The 17,778-nt window shown below is 58.9% G+C and overlaps 1 protein-coding gene across 8 annotated transcripts in view; it reads left to right on the top strand.

The window, feature by feature from the left end:
• KIRREL3 (kirre like nephrin family adhesion molecule 3) overlaps positions 1-17,778 on the top strand; it is a 575,242-nt gene that overhangs the window by 539,045 nt on the left and 18,419 nt on the right. For all 8 annotated transcript variants that reach the window (XM_067039269.1, XM_067039268.1, XM_067039266.1 and 5 more), the window contains 5 exons: positions 2,332-2,482; positions 8,487-8,592; positions 13,637-13,785; positions 15,253-15,380; positions 16,902-17,028. In XM_067039269.1, the coding sequence (XP_066895370.1) occupies positions 2,332-2,482; positions 8,487-8,592; positions 13,637-13,785; positions 15,253-15,380; positions 16,902-17,028 (661 nt within the window). The remainder of the gene's footprint in view (positions 1-2,331; positions 2,483-8,486; positions 8,593-13,636; positions 13,786-15,252; positions 15,381-16,901; positions 17,029-17,778) is intronic.

Genomic DNA, 17,778 nt, shown 5'->3' with positions numbered 1-17,778 from the left:
AAGAAAAAGAGAGGGGGAAGAACAATACGATCTCCCTCCCTCCTCAACCCCAGCCCCGCGGTCTTATTTTCATCCAGGAAATTGTTCTCATTATCGCTTGGCTATTTATAGACGCGTGAGGTCAGCAGAGCCGGAACCAGCAGGTTACGCTGGTGCGGCCGCAGCTCCCTGCTCCGGCTGGGCGGGGCTACGCCGCCCGCACGCCAAGCCCCACCCCCGGGGGCCGGCCTCCAGGTTAGCGCCCTGGCCCTGAGGCTGAGCTCAAGAGCGTCCCCCGACCGGCTCCTGGGACTGACGGTATCACCCTCCCCCAGCCCCTCTCCGAGATCTCTCTGACCAGGGCTGAGACTATCACCCCACGTCCCGGGAGAGAATATGGATGGGAGCAGGCCTGCGCCCAGGCCGTTCTAGAGCCGAGGAGAAACAGGCCGGGACTACTGCCCTGCTCTGCGGATCTCTCCGGCATCTGAGTCAGGCTTTGTCTACAGCAGGACGCGCTGTTCTGGACCGAAGCTCCCGTCCTGTTCTCCTAGTGTTGGAGGGTACTGAACTCAGGACCCAGAGGCACGGTCCAGCCGCCTCGGAAGCTACTTAATCATCTAACTGTTCCCACCTTTAAGTGGGGATCACACCACCCGGCTTCCAGGTCCTCAGGAAGCTGCAGTGGGAGGGTCATGGGCTCAGGACTCACCATTCTCAAGTGCATATCCCAGCCCTGCCCAGCAAGTTCCTGACTCACTTTGAACTCAGTTTTCTCTTCCGTTGGTTAGGAGACCTTTCCTTCCAGGGTCCTGTGAGGATTAGAGAGGATGTCACGGTTATTTTCAGGGAGGTTCTGAGGAAGTAGAGTCTGTCCATCTATTCCTTGGCTCCAGTCATGGCAAAGTAAGACTGCATCCGGCACCCCCTGCTGCAGGATCAAGTTCCTTCCTGGGGTGTACTGAGCAAGTCCAGTCTCCCCACCGCGTCCCCTGAAGTGACCCTCCTGCACACTGCACCTCCCCAGTATGCACCCACCTTCGTGGGCCACCAGGGAGCTCAGGGTGCAGGGCAGCAAACGGATGGGGAAGTAGCTGGAAGGGGGCTCAGAGGAGGGAGGGGGTAGAGGCAGTGGTGGGGAACAGCGGCTGTGAGGAATGACCTCATGGTCACCGGGGAGACCTTTAGGCGTGCATTAGTTTCTCGGGCTGCCGTAACCGAGTACCACGACTTCGTTCTTCAAACAAACAAACTGTGTTGTCTCACACTTGTAGAGACGAAAAATCAAGGTGTGGGCAGGGCTGTGCTTCCTCCAAAGGCCCCAGAGGGAGAATCTTGTTGCCTCTCCCAGTTCCCGGGGGCTCCTGGCTTTCCTTGCTTGTGACAGCATCATTCCAATCTCTGCCTCCTTCTCCCCGTGGCCCCCTTCCTTGTTTCTCCCTGTGTCTTTTCCTCTTCTTACAAGGATACCAGTCACTCGATTTAGGGCCCACTCTACATCCAGGATGATCTTGTCTCAAGATCCTTAACTAGTTACTAGTTACTTAACTAAGTTGTGAAGGCCCTCTTTCCAAATAAGCCCACAGTCTGAGGTTCTGGGTGAACATGAATTGGGGGGATACTATTCAACCCACTCCAGGACCCTCTTACTTATATCATCACCAACTTGAAGTGAGTTTGATCAAGCTCCATAGCCTCTCTTGATCACACCTGTTTTCTCACCTGTCAAATGAAAGACGGTGGCATCTGTCCCGCCTGTGGCTTGGTCGGAGCTCTAATGAGGTCAGGAAGTGAAACGATTGAAAAGTTGAAAGGGTTTGTACAGGTCAAGTAATGAAATGGTCAGCGTGCGTTGATTCTGCCCACATCCCTCCCAGCCCCGCCCTTACCCCCACCCCTCAAACTGCACCCCCTTCTACAGCATGCGTCATCCCCAGGGGCCACAGCACCTGCATGTAGCCCCCATCTCAGAGGTTCCTGCAGACCCAGAGACACCCCCAGACCACAGGCAGAATAGTTACAAGTTCATTTCTACATAGAACCTGGTTTCCGTCAGTCCCAGCCCGGTTTCTTTTGTGTGTCAGGGTGGGCACGTCCAGGCTGACTTTCACGCATGGTGGAAAACTCTCCAGTTCCTTTTTCCAGCCGAAGCCCAGCACTCATCTGGGCCAGGGAGCCAAGGGTAGCCCCTGGCTCTGCATGGAGACGGGCTCCCCTGGGTGTGTTGAGCTGACCCACCTCCATCCACAGGGCTCCCTCCTCCCTCTCCGAGACTGGCACGTGTCCTCCCCGACCCACCCAGGCCGTCCCAGCCGGGTGGCAAGTGACCAGGGCCTTCTCTCCCCGCTGCAGACCCTGCTTCGCGACGGCAAGCGTGAGAGCATTGTGAGTACCCTCTTCATCTCCCCTGGCGATGTGGAGAACGGGCAGAGCATCGTGTGCCGAGCCACCAACAAAGCCATCCCCGGAGGGAAGGAGACCTCGGTCACCATCGACATCCAGCGTGAGTACTGACCCAGCCCGGGGCAGGGACCACCCGGCACCCGCTGCCCGGAGCACGGGTCGAGGAGATGTAGGCGGGCCAGAGCCTCACCCCTGCAGGAGGGCTGGAGACAGGACCTGGGTCAGTCAACCCCAGGGACTAGCGGATTTGTATGGGCACCCAGAGGACCATCTTGTCCTTCTTATTGTCAGAGATGAGGGTGACAATCTTCTTAAAAACATCACTGGGGACTTCCCTGGCTGTCCAGTGATTGAGACTCTGTGCTTCCAGTGCAGGGGGCACGGGAGAGATCCCTGGTCAGGGAACTAAGATTCTGCCTGCCACGCGGCGCGGCCAAAAAACAAACAAACAAAAGACAACATCACCGATGAGGGTCCTTTACAAACGACAGGTTGAAGCCCCATTTCCATACCTGTATAAGGTAGAACTTCCACACCGACAAATAGGGCGGTCAGCCGTGGCAGTGCCGGCCCAGCCAGGCGGGCTCACACCCTCCCTGGGAGAGGAAGCCAGAGCAGAGGTGCTGGAAGCAGAGGGGCACCCAGGGCTCCAGAGTGGGAGCACGGCACCAGGCCCTGTCCTGGAAGGGTCGGTCAGGGAGACAAGAGGAAGAGGAGGAGGAGTCATCGCTCAGTCAGCTTGTACTGTGCCTGTATTATCTCACGTAATCTTTTTATTTATTTATTTTTTTGGTTGCGTTGGGTCTTCGTTGCTGCGCGCGGGCTTTCTCTAGTTACCGCGAGCGGGGGCTACTCTCCGTTGCGGTGCGCGGCCTTCTCATTGCCGTGGTCTCTCTTGTGGTGGAGCACAGGCTCTAGGCGCACAGGCTTCAGTAGTTGTGGCACGCGGGCTCAGTAGTTGTGGCTCGCGGGCTTGGTTGCTCCGCGGCGTGTGGGATCCTCCCGTACCAGGGCATGACTGCGGTCCCTATCTGGGAAACCGAGGGCCCCCAGGCCGCACGGGTTTCTGAGGTGGGCAGCCAGTTCTCCAGAGCCCACGCTGGGAACTCTTCTTGTAGACGTCCACACCGGGAGCCCTCAGCCAGGGTCAGTTATTATGACGAACATGAACAGTGACACTTTAAAGCTCCTCCAGCATTGCATTCCCAAAGTCCCTAAAGGAGACTCCTGAAGGTCTAAAATCTCTCTAATGTACCCGTCGGCCTCCACGAACAGAGGTGAGCTCAACACAGGGGCCCAGCAGCTTTGGTCTCCATACTGGACTGACTTAGGTTGGAAGTGTCAGCCCCCCGGAAGTCGACTTTTCTTCTCTTAAACCCCCCTCCCTGTCACAGAGCCTGAGGCCACCATGAGCTGGTGGCTTTGGTTGGAGTCTCTGAAGGACAAGGCCAGAGCTGCAGGCTGGCATTTGTTTCTTCCTTGTCACTTTACTCATTTTAATTCAAATCCACCTAGAAACGCCTCGCAACAGCCCTGGCTCATCTGAGTGTCTGGATTGGGTGCTCCACGTGGCTCTCTAGGGATCTGGGGTCTGCAGGGGCCTTGTCCTAGGGCTTCCAGAGCCCGTCTTGGGAGCCAGAGAGCAGACTTCTCCCAGTGTCTGGAATCCTGGCAGGTGACGTTTAGGTTCCAGAGGGCAGGAGAAACTGTTGAAACCCTCAAATGGGCTTGCTCTGGACACCTGGACACAACAGCTGAGGCCTTGGAGAAGGTTTTGTATTTGCCATTTTCACCAGCTGTTAACACCTCCCCCACCCCCATCTGCACCAAGCAGAGGGCTCTGGCCAGGTCTAGGACCAGGGTGATGGGAGGGAGGCCCTCACTGTGAGGGTCATGTAAGTTCAGGGTCACCCTGAGAGGGATGCCTCCCTCCCCAGCCCCAGTCCAGGCCTTGGCTCTCCACACCCTCCTGTGAGGAAGCAAGATGCTGGAGGATGGAATGGTCCACATCCAGAGAGGCTCCACCACGCACGAGCTATGCGGGCCTAACCTTGACACCTCACCCCAGAGATGCCAGTTCCTTGTCTGATTGGATCGAATGACATCCGAGTTCTCCTTTTGCCCTGAGATTGACCGTGAATCAGAGCTCCCTCCAGATACAAGCCAAATCTGGGAGGAATGAGGGTGAGAGACACAGACATCCAAGCCTCCTACGACAGGCTGCCAGTCCTGCAGTGCCTCCCTCCTTCGCCCACCAACCCCCCAGCTGGTCAGGAGACCTACGCCAGCCACGGAACCCTCACAGAAGAACCACCTGGTCGGCTCCTGGGCCCTGGCAGGAGAGACCCAGGGCAAGGGGTGTTCCTGCTCCCTCCAGTCCGTTATCCATCACACAGCAGAACCCCTTCTGTCAGCAAGAAAGTCATCATCACGACAACAGCCCACCAACTACTAAAACACATTCCTCTAAACACACTCTAATGAGATGATCCATTTACCAGGGCACACAGATGACAGACAGTCTGCACAGGAGGAGGACGCCGGCCTTGCCAGGTCTCTGGGCTTTGCTGGCCTTCTTTCCAGGGACAGCTCAGCCACCTGAGCGGGGAGGCATCGGGAATGAGGTCAGGCTGAGGTTGAGAGCCCAGGTGCCCGGTGTCCTAGGTGGGCCCCATCCAAGCCAGTCTAGCGTCGTGGTTAAGCCCATAGCATCCTTCCTGGTTTGAATTCTGGCTCTGACACTTACTGAGTGATGCCGACCTGGTTATTTAACCTCCTTGTGCCTCGGTTTCCTCATCTGTGCGTGGAGGTAGCAGCGCTTGGCTCACACGCTGGCTGCGAGGATTACATTAAATCATTCAGGTGGCGACCCTGGCACAGCGCCCGGCACCCGTCAGCTGCTCAGTCACGGGGTGCAGCTGCCCCTCCCCGGTGCCCCCAGCCCCAACAGGGGGAGGTCTGCATCCATTTGTCCCCTCTCCTGAAGGTGTCTGCGTGCACCTAAAAGAGCACGCCCTCGCCACGCCCTCCCTCCTGCTCTCCCCCTGCCCCCCGTGTATCCCTTTGTTCATTCAGTCAGCATCCAGCTGTTCACTGCGGACACCACAGGCTGGATCAGAGCTGCCTTTACAAACCTGCTCATTTTCTCAGTCAACCAAGAAGCATCCAAACTCAGCAAAAACACATTTGTTGTTTGTTTCCCTTGGTCTTTAGATGTTACCCAACGGAAGACAAAGCCCCCAGATTGAGTAATGGGAGAGAAAGCTTAACACCCCCAAAGTCTTGCTACATCTGGACTCTGCATCCAGCTGCCAAGTTTCAAATGGATGTGCTATAAAATCACTGAGTCATGGAGTTTCTCTCTTTTCTCACCCCCTCCTCGATGTAATACTTCCCCTGAAAACACACACACACACACACACACGCACACACACACACACACAGGCAGGTTGCTGATGGAAACACTAACAGACTCTCAGCTGTGACATCTGTTCAATATGATCTCAGTTCCACCAGCTACATCAAAGCTGCCCCCCTGCAAGTTATTCAGCTGACATCACAAATGGGATTACAATCATGTTTAATAGTTGGATATGACATAAACTATTTATACCTCTGGAGCCTGGTAGACTACTGAAAATTCATATCCTGCATATGCAGAGGAGAGGGGTGGAGAGAGGAACATGGGTGCCTCTGGGCCTGGGGTGGAAGCACAGATGAGACTGGCAAGTGTGGAAGCTTCCCAGGGCCTGTTCTTTGGGTATCGAGCATGATGCAGAGAGGTAGGGAAGCTGCAGGAGGGTGGCGCCCACAGGATAAACTGAGAAGGGCAGCTCTGTGGTGGAGAAGGGGAGCCAGGCAGCCCGAAGGGGGTCCTCCATCAGGTGTGTGCCCCATCTCCCTGCCACCAAAGCCTCATCACTTTATAAAGCACATGCAGGTGGGGACAGACCTCCTGGAACTACCCCGCAAGTTCTGTGGCGGGTTTCTAGAGGCCACCTGGAAGCTGGTGGTCCTCGGCTGGGTGGGCCGGCACCAGGGTGATGGGCAGCAGCCTGGGAGAGGCTGCAGGGTTCTGGGGGTGTCGCGCCCCTGGGAGGTGTGGGGAGAGCTCTCGTGGCCAGTCCTGGCCACGCATCTTTGGGACCACTGGAATTACGCGTTGGAAACCAAGATTGAGATCACTGAAGTCCTTCCCCGGTAATTAACTCTCCAGAAAAAGGCAGACAAGCCAGCTGTTCCAGTAGCAGAAGCCCGTGGTCCCCAACCAGAACCGGGGGGATAGTGTGGGGAGAAGAGCCCCAGCTCAGTCTCCACCCGCTGCTCAGGAACCAGCGTTCTCGGCCGTGTCTTAACAAGCCGTCTGCAGACCCCAGCACAGCCCCTGAGGGACACCTCCCCGGCCCCGGTGCCCCAGCGCCGGCAGCTTGAGCACCAGCAGGGCACAGGGAGGCCAAGTGGCCAAAGGATCCCAACGCCGGGGTGGGGGGGGGCTCCGTCCACGGCTGGGCGTCTGCACACATGACTCTCTGAGGGCCTCGGGGACCACCCTGTCGTCTCAGCCAGGAGCTGGGCCAGGCGGCTGGCGTCTTGCTCCCCCCGTGGCACTCTTCACGTGTACCCAGAGGGGTCAGCATTTTCTCAACGGGCTCTGAGAAACCGACTGCCTCACTTCTTTTTCTGAAAATGGGCTGAACCCCTGGAAAGTTCTCATGCCCTTGCAGCACATTGCTGTGCTTACTGGGGAGGTCGGGCTAGAAGATGTGGCCCCGGGGCCTGGCCAGGACACAGGGACCAAGCTGCCCTCTTCACTCAGCCTAGAGCTGAACTCCAGCCGGACCTCCAGGACCGGACAAGGAAGAAGGGCGGGCACTGGCTGTCATCACCCCTCCCCTGAAGCGCAGATGCTTTTAGAGCGGGTCCCGAGGCTGCTTCCCCGGAGCTCAGGAGGGCCAGGCCGCCTTGGGGCCTCCCTCTGGGCTGATTCCCCCGCCTCTGATCTCTGCTGTGGATCCATCCTCCTCTCGTTTCCATCTCCAGGTCACTCCGTGTCAGTTTCTCCCTCTTTTCTCAGTTTCTCATTATTTCCTTGGGTCTTTCTCCCCAGCATCGTATCATTTTCTGTCTCCCTCTGTTTAGGCTCCCTTGGTCTTTTTGCCTTAAGTCTAAAAGTTTTGTCTGACTGTGTGTCTCTATGTACATGTCGGTCTCTCTCTGAACCTGTCCATCTCAGCTCTCTGCTTCTCTGGGTTTCTGCCTCTTTTTCTTAGTCTGCCTCTGCACTTTCTCCTTCCTCTCTCTGTATATGTCTCTCTGTCTCTGTATCTGTGTGTGTGTGTGTGTGTGTGTCTCTCTCCCTCCCTCATCTCCATGTCTCTCCTATGTAGGCATCTCTCTGCCTGTCCCCCCATCCCTTCGTCACGGATCCGTGTGTCTCTGTGTCTCCCCGTCTCTCTCCCTCTCTCTGACTTCTGTCTCCTCCACCTCCGATCATTTCGCACTTCAGAGCTGGGCTTCCCGTCATGTTGAGTGAGAAAGACGAGCCCAGCCTGGGGAGCTGAGGGCTGGGTGACACGGGTCAGGACTCAGCAGAGATGATTAGGCTGACGAAAGGGTGTAAATGCCACTTTCAAGGCAACAGATGCACCGGAACCTTTACACAAAGAGACACGAAACAGACACTTCAGAGACAGAAAGTTTGTATCTAAAGGGGCTTAGTGTCCGCATCCCCCTATGGCCCCTGCACCCTCTCTTCCCACCTCTCCTTTCTGCAGTGGTTTGTCCTCCCAAAGCTGGAAGGCGGACGGTACCCTCTGAGGCCCGGGTAGCCCTGCTTCCCGGCTGGCCGTTCGTTTAAACACCGGCCTTGAATCCACAGCGGGAGCCCTGACCCCACCGCCAGGCGGCCTGAATCCAGCACTTCCAGGGAGGGAGGGAGCCCCCTGCCGAGGCCCCCAACTTTCTGGGGACCACCAGGGGAGTGGCTGCTCTGAGGGTCCCAGGTGGTGGGACCACTGGCCTTTACCCTCACGTTCTCCCCGGGATTCAATCCCCAAGCCGTGCATGCAGCTTCCCGTCTGCAAGGACACCTCTTCTCTCTGCAGACCCCCCGCTTGTCAACCTGTCGGTGGAGCCACAGCCAGTGCTGGAGGACAACGTGGTCACGTTTCACTGCTCTGCAAAGGCCAACCCCGCCGTCACCCAGTACAGGTAAGAGCCCCGCTGGGGGAGCCCAGACCGTGGCGCCCTGCACACCCCTGCTTGTCACGGGGGCGTCACCTGTGCTCCTGGGCATCCGGCACAGTGCTTGGTCCACTGTGGGTGTCCTCAGCACACCCGTTCACCCCTGGCCAGGTGGACTTCTCCTTTCCTTCATGAGCACAGACTCCCCTCCTCTGAGGCAGAAGATTTCACTCCTTCTGTTTGAACAGCCTGTTTACCCCTTATTTCTGAAAAGAGGGAAAGAGGCTCCGGGGAAAAAAAGCTAAAACAACCAGGAGCACGAACAGGATCAACCAGCATCTGGATTCTAGTCCTGTGCTCACCAAAGCGTTCTCCTGGTCGGGCCTCCGGGACAGCCGGCCCCCAGCCGCGGGTACCCGGGATCATTCATACCCTCCGCCCCTGTGCAGCCTTTGCTCACCGCGCTGATAAAAGCATCACTTTTTTTACATGCCTGTCTTTCCCTGTTGACTGAGCTTCTTGAAGGCGGGACCTCAGTTTAGTCACCTAACAGCCCTCCGGTGGGGCACTTGTGTGGCAGGCACTCGCCGCCCCACCGCGTTAGCTCGCAGACTCCGTAAACACGTAGAGCAGCCCCTCCGGGCACCCGCCTGCCCGGGCGCCATCACCCCCTAAGACTTCCAGACACAGAGTGGCCTCAGAGGTGCTCCGGGGGCTGACTCACACACTCCCCTCCCTGAGACATCTGTGCAACTCACCATAGCCCTCACTGGGCAGCGTCCCTTCCCCCAGCCCAGACCTGACGGAAGAGCCCGGTGTCGCCTCCACTGTCGAGATGGGCTATGAAGCCCCAGCATCGGCCAGTGCCAGGAAGGCTGATGGTGCCAGACTAGGAAACAAGCCTGCCAGTGGGAGTGGGGGACAGGGGAGACAAGAGGCAGCGCGGCCCCAGAGGGCAGAACTCGAGGAGATGGGCCAGAGAGGCAGCCAGAGATTCAGGCTGGACACGGGCGGTGCTCCCCGCAGTGCAGATAATTAACGCTGGAACCAGAAACCCAGGAAAGGCACAGAGTCTTTACCCTTGAGAATATTTTTAAGTAGGATGAAAACCCATCTGTCCTGTCGATTTAACCAGTCACTGGGCTAGAGGCAGGAGAAAGAGCAGATGACCTTCAGGCTCCTTGGGGTCCTACAGCCCCTTAGGTCCAGGGGGCAGGTCTGGTTTGGCTGGGACAAGTGACAAAGGTGCAGAAGGAAATGCCCAAAGAGTCTCTGTGTCTTTCTGAGCTTCCACCCTGTACCTGCAAGACCTGGGCTCTATCCACAGGTGGGCTTCTCTCTGTTGTCTGCTCTCTGCTCACAAGCACTAAACACCAGGCACCATGTGCCCAGAAAAGACCTCTAATGCCAGTTTCCCTGGGCAGCCCTTCTCTCTCCCACTGACCCCCCGGGCAGGCACACCCACATTCACCCTCACATCATTGACAATAATAAGGTATAAATCTACATATGGAGAGATCTTCAGAAAGCAGATGTGGCAAGATATTAACAGCTGGTGGATCTAGGTGAAGGGAATATGGCCGTTACTTGGGCCAGTCTTGTGACTTTTCTGTACCTACAAAGTTATGTTTAGCTTTCAAACTAAAAAGTTAAGGAGCCATGACGTGCAGGTTTCCCCAGGCTCTGGGCACCTGTGGCTTCCCTCCATCCACATCCTTCCCTGCAGCTCAGAGCCCGGGTCAGCCCATCACACACAGAGGAGGAGCCAGAGGTGCAGGCAGGCCCCCTGCAGATATGCACCTGTTCTTACTTGCCACCTTTCCTCCTGAGCTTCCGATGAGCCAAAGGCCCCCAAAAGGAATTGGTGGAGCTTAGGCTCCCTCCAGGACTCCAGAGGCTCTCAGGGAGCCTTTCTGGCCTCCAGAAAAATGTGGGAGAGCTGGGGTGGCCCGGGAGGAAGGGGGTGCAGGGGCCATGGCAAGCGGAGGCCGACGTCCGTGCCCGCCCCCAACTGGCTCAGCCCCTGGGCCTCAGGAAGGGCTCACCCAGCAGGCAGATGGTCCTTCTAGACGTGGTGTTGGACTCCGAGAGGAAAAGCCTTGAGCAAATCTCGGCACGTAAGCACGTTGATTTTTCCCAACTGACTTTGACAAGACTAAGGGGTCTTTGTTTCTTAACTTCCTTTGGTCTCGATTGCTTCCTCCTGTTCCGCATAAGAGGCTGTGATCTTGGAAATTAGAGATATGCCCTTGTCCACCCCAGCACCCAGCAAGGGGCCCTGGTGGGGTCAGGGGAGCCCATCCAGCTGAACTCAGCAGTCACTTCGGCTGCCCCACTGGACCAGCGGCCCGGGGCGAGCAGGACAGACCCACGCACACCTGAAGCGTATCTCTTCCGGCCTCTCTGCTGCCCGCTGAGGCTTTCAGGGCCACCCCTCCCGGCAGGTGACAGGGCAGGTCCCACCAGCCAGTGTGAAAGGCAGGGCTATTGAGAACAGCCTGTCAGCCTTGACACACCAGCCTCCTGATTGTGTGATATAAATAATTAATCCTCTTACATTCGCTCACGCCAGATTCGACATTGATTGGGAAAGGTTTAATCTGCCTCCTGTTCCGAGGCGGTGAAAGCAGCAGTGGTGGCAGGGGCGTAGGTGGGTGGTCGGAGAGTGAAGGGACAGGAGCAAAGAGGAGGAGGAGGAGGAAGCGAGGCTGGAAAACAGGAGAAGAGAGATGGGAGGGGAGACGGGAGAGGGTAGGCCTTGCTCCCTGGCTCACCCATGGTCGTGTGACCAGCTGCTTCAGTGAGTGGTTTGAGCTTCTGGAAGGGATGCCTATGAGGGACTTTTTGGTGTGGGAGGGGAATAAAGATGGGGAAGAGGAAGACTGGCTGGGTGGGCTGTGAGCAGGGGCTGTGGGGTGTCCCCCAAAGGCTCAGCCCCGCAGCTGGCCTCCTGTGGCCCTGGGAGAAGACGGCCTAAGACCTCCTCCTGCTAACCCTTCACCTCCAAGGTGGGGATGGGCCCTGGGAGCTGAGAGCCGCAGCCACACAGCCATCCGGCGTCTCTGAAGTCACCCTTCTTTGGCTCTGAGAGGGGAGGCCAGCCTGCTCTGGGGAAGAGGAGACCCGTGTGGCCTGGAGCCCGGGGCTCGGGGCCTGAGGACGCACCAGCAGTTCTGAGATGCTCGGGGCCGCAGGGGTGGAGCTTTCACCCTTCTTACACTATGAGGGGCCCCAGACAGGCGGGGAGAAAGCCCCCTTTTCCCCAGGAATGCCCCAATAATGGAAGAGGACTGCCCAGCAGAGCCTGCTCGCTGGGGCCAAGCCCACCCCTGCCCCAGCATCTGGAGCTGTGGGCAGGCAGGAGCAGGGGTCCGGGCAGGGCAGGAGGGGCTCACCCGCCTCCCCCCAGCCCAGCCAGCTGCCTGCTCCGCCCCCCAGCATCCCACGGCCTACATCTTCACTGCAGCAGGGTAGATGGAGTCGGTGCTGGACACCGATCCTCGACCGTGTGTCTGGGGCTGAACTCGGCCGCCCCAGGCGGGAGCTGTACCTGACTATTAAGTGTGGTCATTAAATGAAAGTTAGAGATTGAAATGATTCATGAATAATTCATGATAGTTTGTGGGGAAGCTCCTTCAGCTGTCGGGGAGCTATGGTTTGCTCTGTTGTTAAACTATAATTGTTATTATTAATTGTCTTCTTAATAACGACCCGATATTAATTTGAGATAATAACCGCATGGTGCCAGCCTGAGGCCCCCAGCTATGCCGGGAGACGGCAGCCTGCCGGCCAGACGGGCAAGCTAAGTGGGAGCCCGTGGAGGGAAGGGCAGGAGACGGGCCTCTGTGGCCCCAGGAAAGGCTCCAAGGATGTGGTTACAGGGGACCGTGGCCCCAGGGTAACGACTGCAGGGCCAAGGAACCTGCCCAGCTCTGGTAAAGACATGCACCCCCAAACAGGCCCGAGCCACAGTAGGAAGAGCCTGGTGGGAAGTTCCGTGATTTTTAAGAAGTCTTATCCACAATAGGGGTAAACCAGGGGAAGTTCTAAACTCTGTCTCCCGAGGCATCTGTAAGGAAACCCCCGCCTCACGCACACAGGCACACACCCCCACCCCCCCACCTGGGCGCACTGACCCACAGGTGGCGGGCTGCCCAGCTACCGGTCCACTGCAGTGATCACCGCCCCGCGCCAGCTCCAAGACACAGATGGGCCAATTGGCCCAGCAAAGGAGTCAGCACTGCCGTCTTCCCATCCCCCCTCCCCCGCCCCCATCAAACCAGTGCTGATGGAGCCCAGGCCTCTGAGGGGAGGAGCCAGGGTGGGAGGCAGAGGCTGGGCAGGAAGAAGAGCAAGTGCCACAGGGGAGGCTGGAAGGGCTTTCAGAGAGAGAGGGACACGGTGAGGGGAGCCCCCCCAGGGACAGGAGTCAGAGGACAGGGGGACTGAGAGAGCTGACCGAGCTGGGGAGGGAGCAGTCGGGACCACTGCTTACACCTCTCCATCGGCTTCTCGCCTCGTCTGGAAATCAGGCTTCCTGAGCCCCACGCGCGTGTACACACGTGCGTGCAGGAGTGCACGCGTGTATGGGCACACACCGTTAGACCTCGGCCTCTTCGGTCACGGATTTGGCTTCCTTCTTTCCCAACGTGGCCCAGGACGGTCCCCCGCCACCCCCGAGGGAGCTCAGAGCAAGAGGGCCAAGCGGTCTGGGCGCCGACAGTTGGGTTCGCCATCACCTGGCCAGCCAGGCGCGCCGACCCGCTGAATGAATGGTCAACCCACCTGCCTCCAGAATAACCCCCTAGTCGAGTGCCGCCGGCTGCCCGGTGACCCACCGACCAGAAACCACTGCCCCCATCACCAAGCCCACGCCCCTAGCCCTGGGAGTAACCCCGCTGCGGAGGCTTCCCCCGAGGGACCGCTCGGGGGCCGGCCCCACGCCGCCCCTCCCTGGGCCTCGTTTTTCTGCGGGATGGATGCATCCGGCTCCCACAGAGAAGAGCCCCCCGGGCGGGAAGGACGCCCTCGCCACGGGAGGTCCACATCAGCCCGGGCGCCTGCGTTGCAGGTGGGCCAAGCGGGGCCAGATCATCAAGGAAGCATCCGGGGAGGTGTACCGGACCACCGTGGACTACACGTACTTCTCAGAGCCCATCTCCTGCGAGGCAACCAACGCCCTGGGCAGTACCAACATCAGCCGCAACGTCGACGTCTATTGTGAGTGGCCGTCTGGGGGCTTCCCGGGCGCACGGGCACTGGCCGGGCGCTGCTCACGGCAGGAGGAACCGTCGTGGCCTCGTTGCACGTGACCTAAGAATGCCTCACAGGCTCGTAATCCGTGCGCTCTACGAAAAGCTTCCCTCGTGTTTCTCTTGACCCTCATAGTCACCGAGGGAGGGGAATTGCCTGGCTGTCCCGTGGTTAGGACCCCGCACGTTCACTGCCGAGGGCACGGGTTCCATCTCTGGTCAGAGAACTAAGATCCCACAAGCCAGGCGGCGTGGCCAAAAAAAAACTATTAAGAAAAAAGAAAAATCCCCCAGGGAGGCTGGACCTCCTATTCCCAGTAGCCAGATGAGGGGATGGAGGCCCAAGGTCACGCAGCGAGCAAGTGGCAAAACGAGGACTGAAAAGGGTCCTCCTCCCATCAGGGGCTCCCCCTCTTCCCCAGTAGCCAGGAAGGGACCCTCGGGGAAACAACCCACAGCTGTGTTCACAGCGTCGCACATCAGCTCATCCACTGCCCTTTACAGATTTAGAAGCACTTCTGCAAACTTTATGCCTGACCGCCCCCTCGCCCGTACGGGCCTCAGCAGGAAGTGCTATGACTCCCTTTTTGCACCAAGGGACTCATCTGGGTCTCCTGACCCTGATTTCACCCCTTCTGCTCCCTGAAAACAGCTGTCTGCACACCCTCCCGTCACCACCCCTGAAATGCCATGGCTGCACCTGCTCTGGGAAGCAAGGCTTGGTCCGCAGGGGACTTGGGTGAGGGCGGGTGTAGGGGAGAAGCAGGAGGACGCCTCCAGTAACGGCAGGGGCGTGGGCACCAGAACCAAAGGCCGCCTGCTTGGTGGATTGGAAAAGAGGTGGGGCGGGGCTGGGCCAGAGAGTGGCCGGGGCGGGCGCCGGGTGTGGGGGGCACCTCCAGGAGGCCTGGCCTCCCCACTCCTTATCTCAGAGCCCTGCCCTGCAGTGGCCCCGAGGGGCCCTGGGTGGGCCCAGGGAGCTGGGCCAGATGCACGGTTACCTTGACTCCCGGTCACAAGGCTGAGGCCTACAGGAGGTGGCCAGTTGACTTGAAGGCAGACACAGAGAGATTCTGGGGTGGGGGAAGGACCCTTTGCCCACACACTGGGGTCAGGGGGGCTTCCTGGGACCAGGACAGAGGGAACGGGATGAGAGAGCCCTTGGGGGCAAATCCAGGCAGAAATAGGACCCCCATGGTGGGCCCGAGGGAGGCTGGGCTGCTGGAGAGGGCTCTCCTCCTTACTGCCCAGACCTGGGCCCAGAGCGGTCGAGGACTGACACGGAACGGAAGGGAATGGGCCGGAGCGGAGGGACGTGGCCCCATTGGTGCCCCCTCCCCCAACCAGAACGGGGGAGGGGAGGCAGCAGCAGCAAGGAGGGTCCCCAGAGCTCCCAGCCCACGAGCGTCCTGTCTCCTCCTGCCACCCACCGCAGTCGGGCCCAGGATGACCACGGAACCCCAATCCCTGCTCGTGGATCTGGGCTCCGACGCCGTCTTCAGCTGCGCCTGGGCAGGCAACCCATCCCTGACCATCGTCTGGATGAAGCGGGGCTCTGGCGTGGTGAGTCCGCAGCCCAGACCCTGGAGGGCCCTGGAGGGGTGCGGGGTCCACGGTCCAGGAGGGAGCTGCCTCCCACGGCCCCTCCCACTCTTAGATTGGGGACGTTAGCCTCCCATGTAAACTGAAGGAAGAAAGGCCCCAGAAAGCGGAGAGGGAACCCCAGGTACCCACACGTACCCCCCTTGGGCCTAAACACATTCAGCCGGTGCAGTTCTGCCTTATCCTGAACCTTATGAGAAAAGCAGGGGTCATCAAGATGCTGGGGGTGAAAAGTCACTAGAAAGGCTTTTCAGCTTTCCCCAAATAGTTGTTACCCTTTAACTTTGGGGTTAAGCCTTGCTTTCTTCCTGTGTCCCTCTTTTTTTTTTTTTTTTTTTGCGGTACACGGGCCTCTCACTGTTGTGGCCTCTCCCGTCGCGGAGCACAGGCTCCAGACACGCAGGCCCAGCGGCCACGGCTCACAGGCCCAGCCGCTCCGCGGCACGTGGGATCTTCCCGGACCGGGACACGAACCCGCGTCCCCTGCATCGGCAGGCGGACTCTCAACCACTGCGCCACCAGGGAAGCCCCTCCTGTGTCCCTCTTTTAAAGTGTATGTGTTCTTGGGCTTCCCTGGTGGCGCAGCGGTCCGGGAAGGTCCCACATGACGTGGAGCGGCTGGGCCCGTGAGCCGTGGCCGCTGGGCCTGCGCGTCCGAAGCCTGTGCTCCACAGCGGGAGAGGCCACAACAGTGAGAGGCCCGCGTACCGCAAAATAAATACATAAATAAATAAATGAAGTGTATGTGTTCTTTGGTGTGCATGGGGATTTCAGACATCCCTCCTCCCGCAAGGAGCAGTGAGAGCCTTGGGCAGGGAAGCAGGGGAAGAAGCAGCAGGAGGGTGACTTCTGTGTGCCCTACTGGGCGCCAGACACCGCACTACCCTCTGAGTGTCACTGCCCCCGTTACAGGGATAAGGAAAGAGCCTCCACGAAGATAATTAACACCCAAAACCACACAAGTAGGCCCCGCTGAAGCCGGGATTCCCACTCAGAGCAGCTGTTGCCAAAGCCTGTTTTCTTTTCATCACGCCAAACCTCATCCCAAAGGGATATTGCAAATGACTCAGGAAAGTCAGATCCGGGACCCTCAAAGGTGCTCAGCTGCAGGGTAGCTTCACCCCTGGCCAGCCTGGTACAGCCTGGTCGTCAGACCCCCTGGATGAGGAAGCCCTGGGGGCCCCAGCCAGGGAGGCCCCCTCCTTCTCTCTCACCCCGCCCCCCGCATTCCCACCCTTCAGGGCTGCCGCTGGGGCGGAGCAGCTTCAGCCTCACAGGGTGCTCTGTGCCGTGGGCTCCCGCACCCGACAGCCCGCCGGGCACACTGTGTCGGAAGCCTTCTGGCTCCCACCCCACCCCCTGTTGTTGCCGAGATGCTGGAGGCTGTGTCCCCTGCCACCGGCCTGCCTCTCAGCCTTTGTGGTTCTGAGGCAGAGAGCGTGGCCCCTGCCCTCGGGGTCTGACCCTCTCCACTCCTCCTAGGTCCTGAGCAATGAGAAGACCCTGACCCTGAAAACCGTCCGCCAGGAGGACGCGGGGAAGTACGTGTGCCGTGCTGTGGTGCCCCGGGTGGGGGCCGGGGAGCGAGAGGTGACCCTAACTGTCAATGGTAAGACCCCACTCGTGCCAGGGCAGGGCTGGGAGGGGCCCGAGAGGGTCCCTGGCGTTGCCCCAAGGGGCACACGTGGGTTCTGGGCCTCACATCCACCTCGGACTGTGGGTCCATAGTGATTACACCCACCTCTTCCAGTCCACGTCAGAGCCCAGCCCTGGGGTGACCAAGGACCTGGGTGGTTGTCTGGTCACCTCCCTCCTCTGTGTTCCTTCTAAGGGGTCTCAGCCCTAAAAGTGATGGCTGATGAATTTATTCCTGGCCAGGAAAAAGGGTCCGAGAGCTACTGGGCAACCAACGTAGATCCCATATCTACCCTTTGACCGTGACCTTGGCCCTGGTGGAGGATTTAAGGGGGCATCTCTGTGACTCCTCGTCCGCCTCTTCCCATTTTTAGAGCCGCTCAACGAGGAAGACCTGCCACCATGCCCACAGGGCCAAGTTCAGGGGGTCCCCCGAGGGCAGGGAACTTGTCTTATTATATGTAATAAGATCACCACAGCTGGAGAGTATTGCAATCTCTCTCCAAGAACACAGTGTGAGTTACCGGATGACTGGTACATGAGACATTTAGGGGACGGGGCCTGGTTGATGGGACGTTGAAGGTTACAGAGAAGCTGGGACCTAGCTCAGGTCAGACCCCAGAAGGCTGTGGCACCAGGACGGAAATTCGATGTCCCTGCCGTTACGTGCGCTTGGGCCACGCCGGCAACCGACGCCGCTGGTCTGAGAGGGTGAGGGTGCTGA

This window comes from Kogia breviceps, chromosome 7, assembly GCF_026419965.1.
Source record: "Kogia breviceps isolate mKogBre1 chromosome 7, mKogBre1 haplotype 1, whole genome shotgun sequence".
In the NCBI taxonomy this organism is placed as follows: Eukaryota; Metazoa; Chordata; class Mammalia; order Artiodactyla; family Physeteridae; genus Kogia; species Kogia breviceps.
This window is presented reverse-complemented; position numbering and strand designations above follow the sequence as displayed.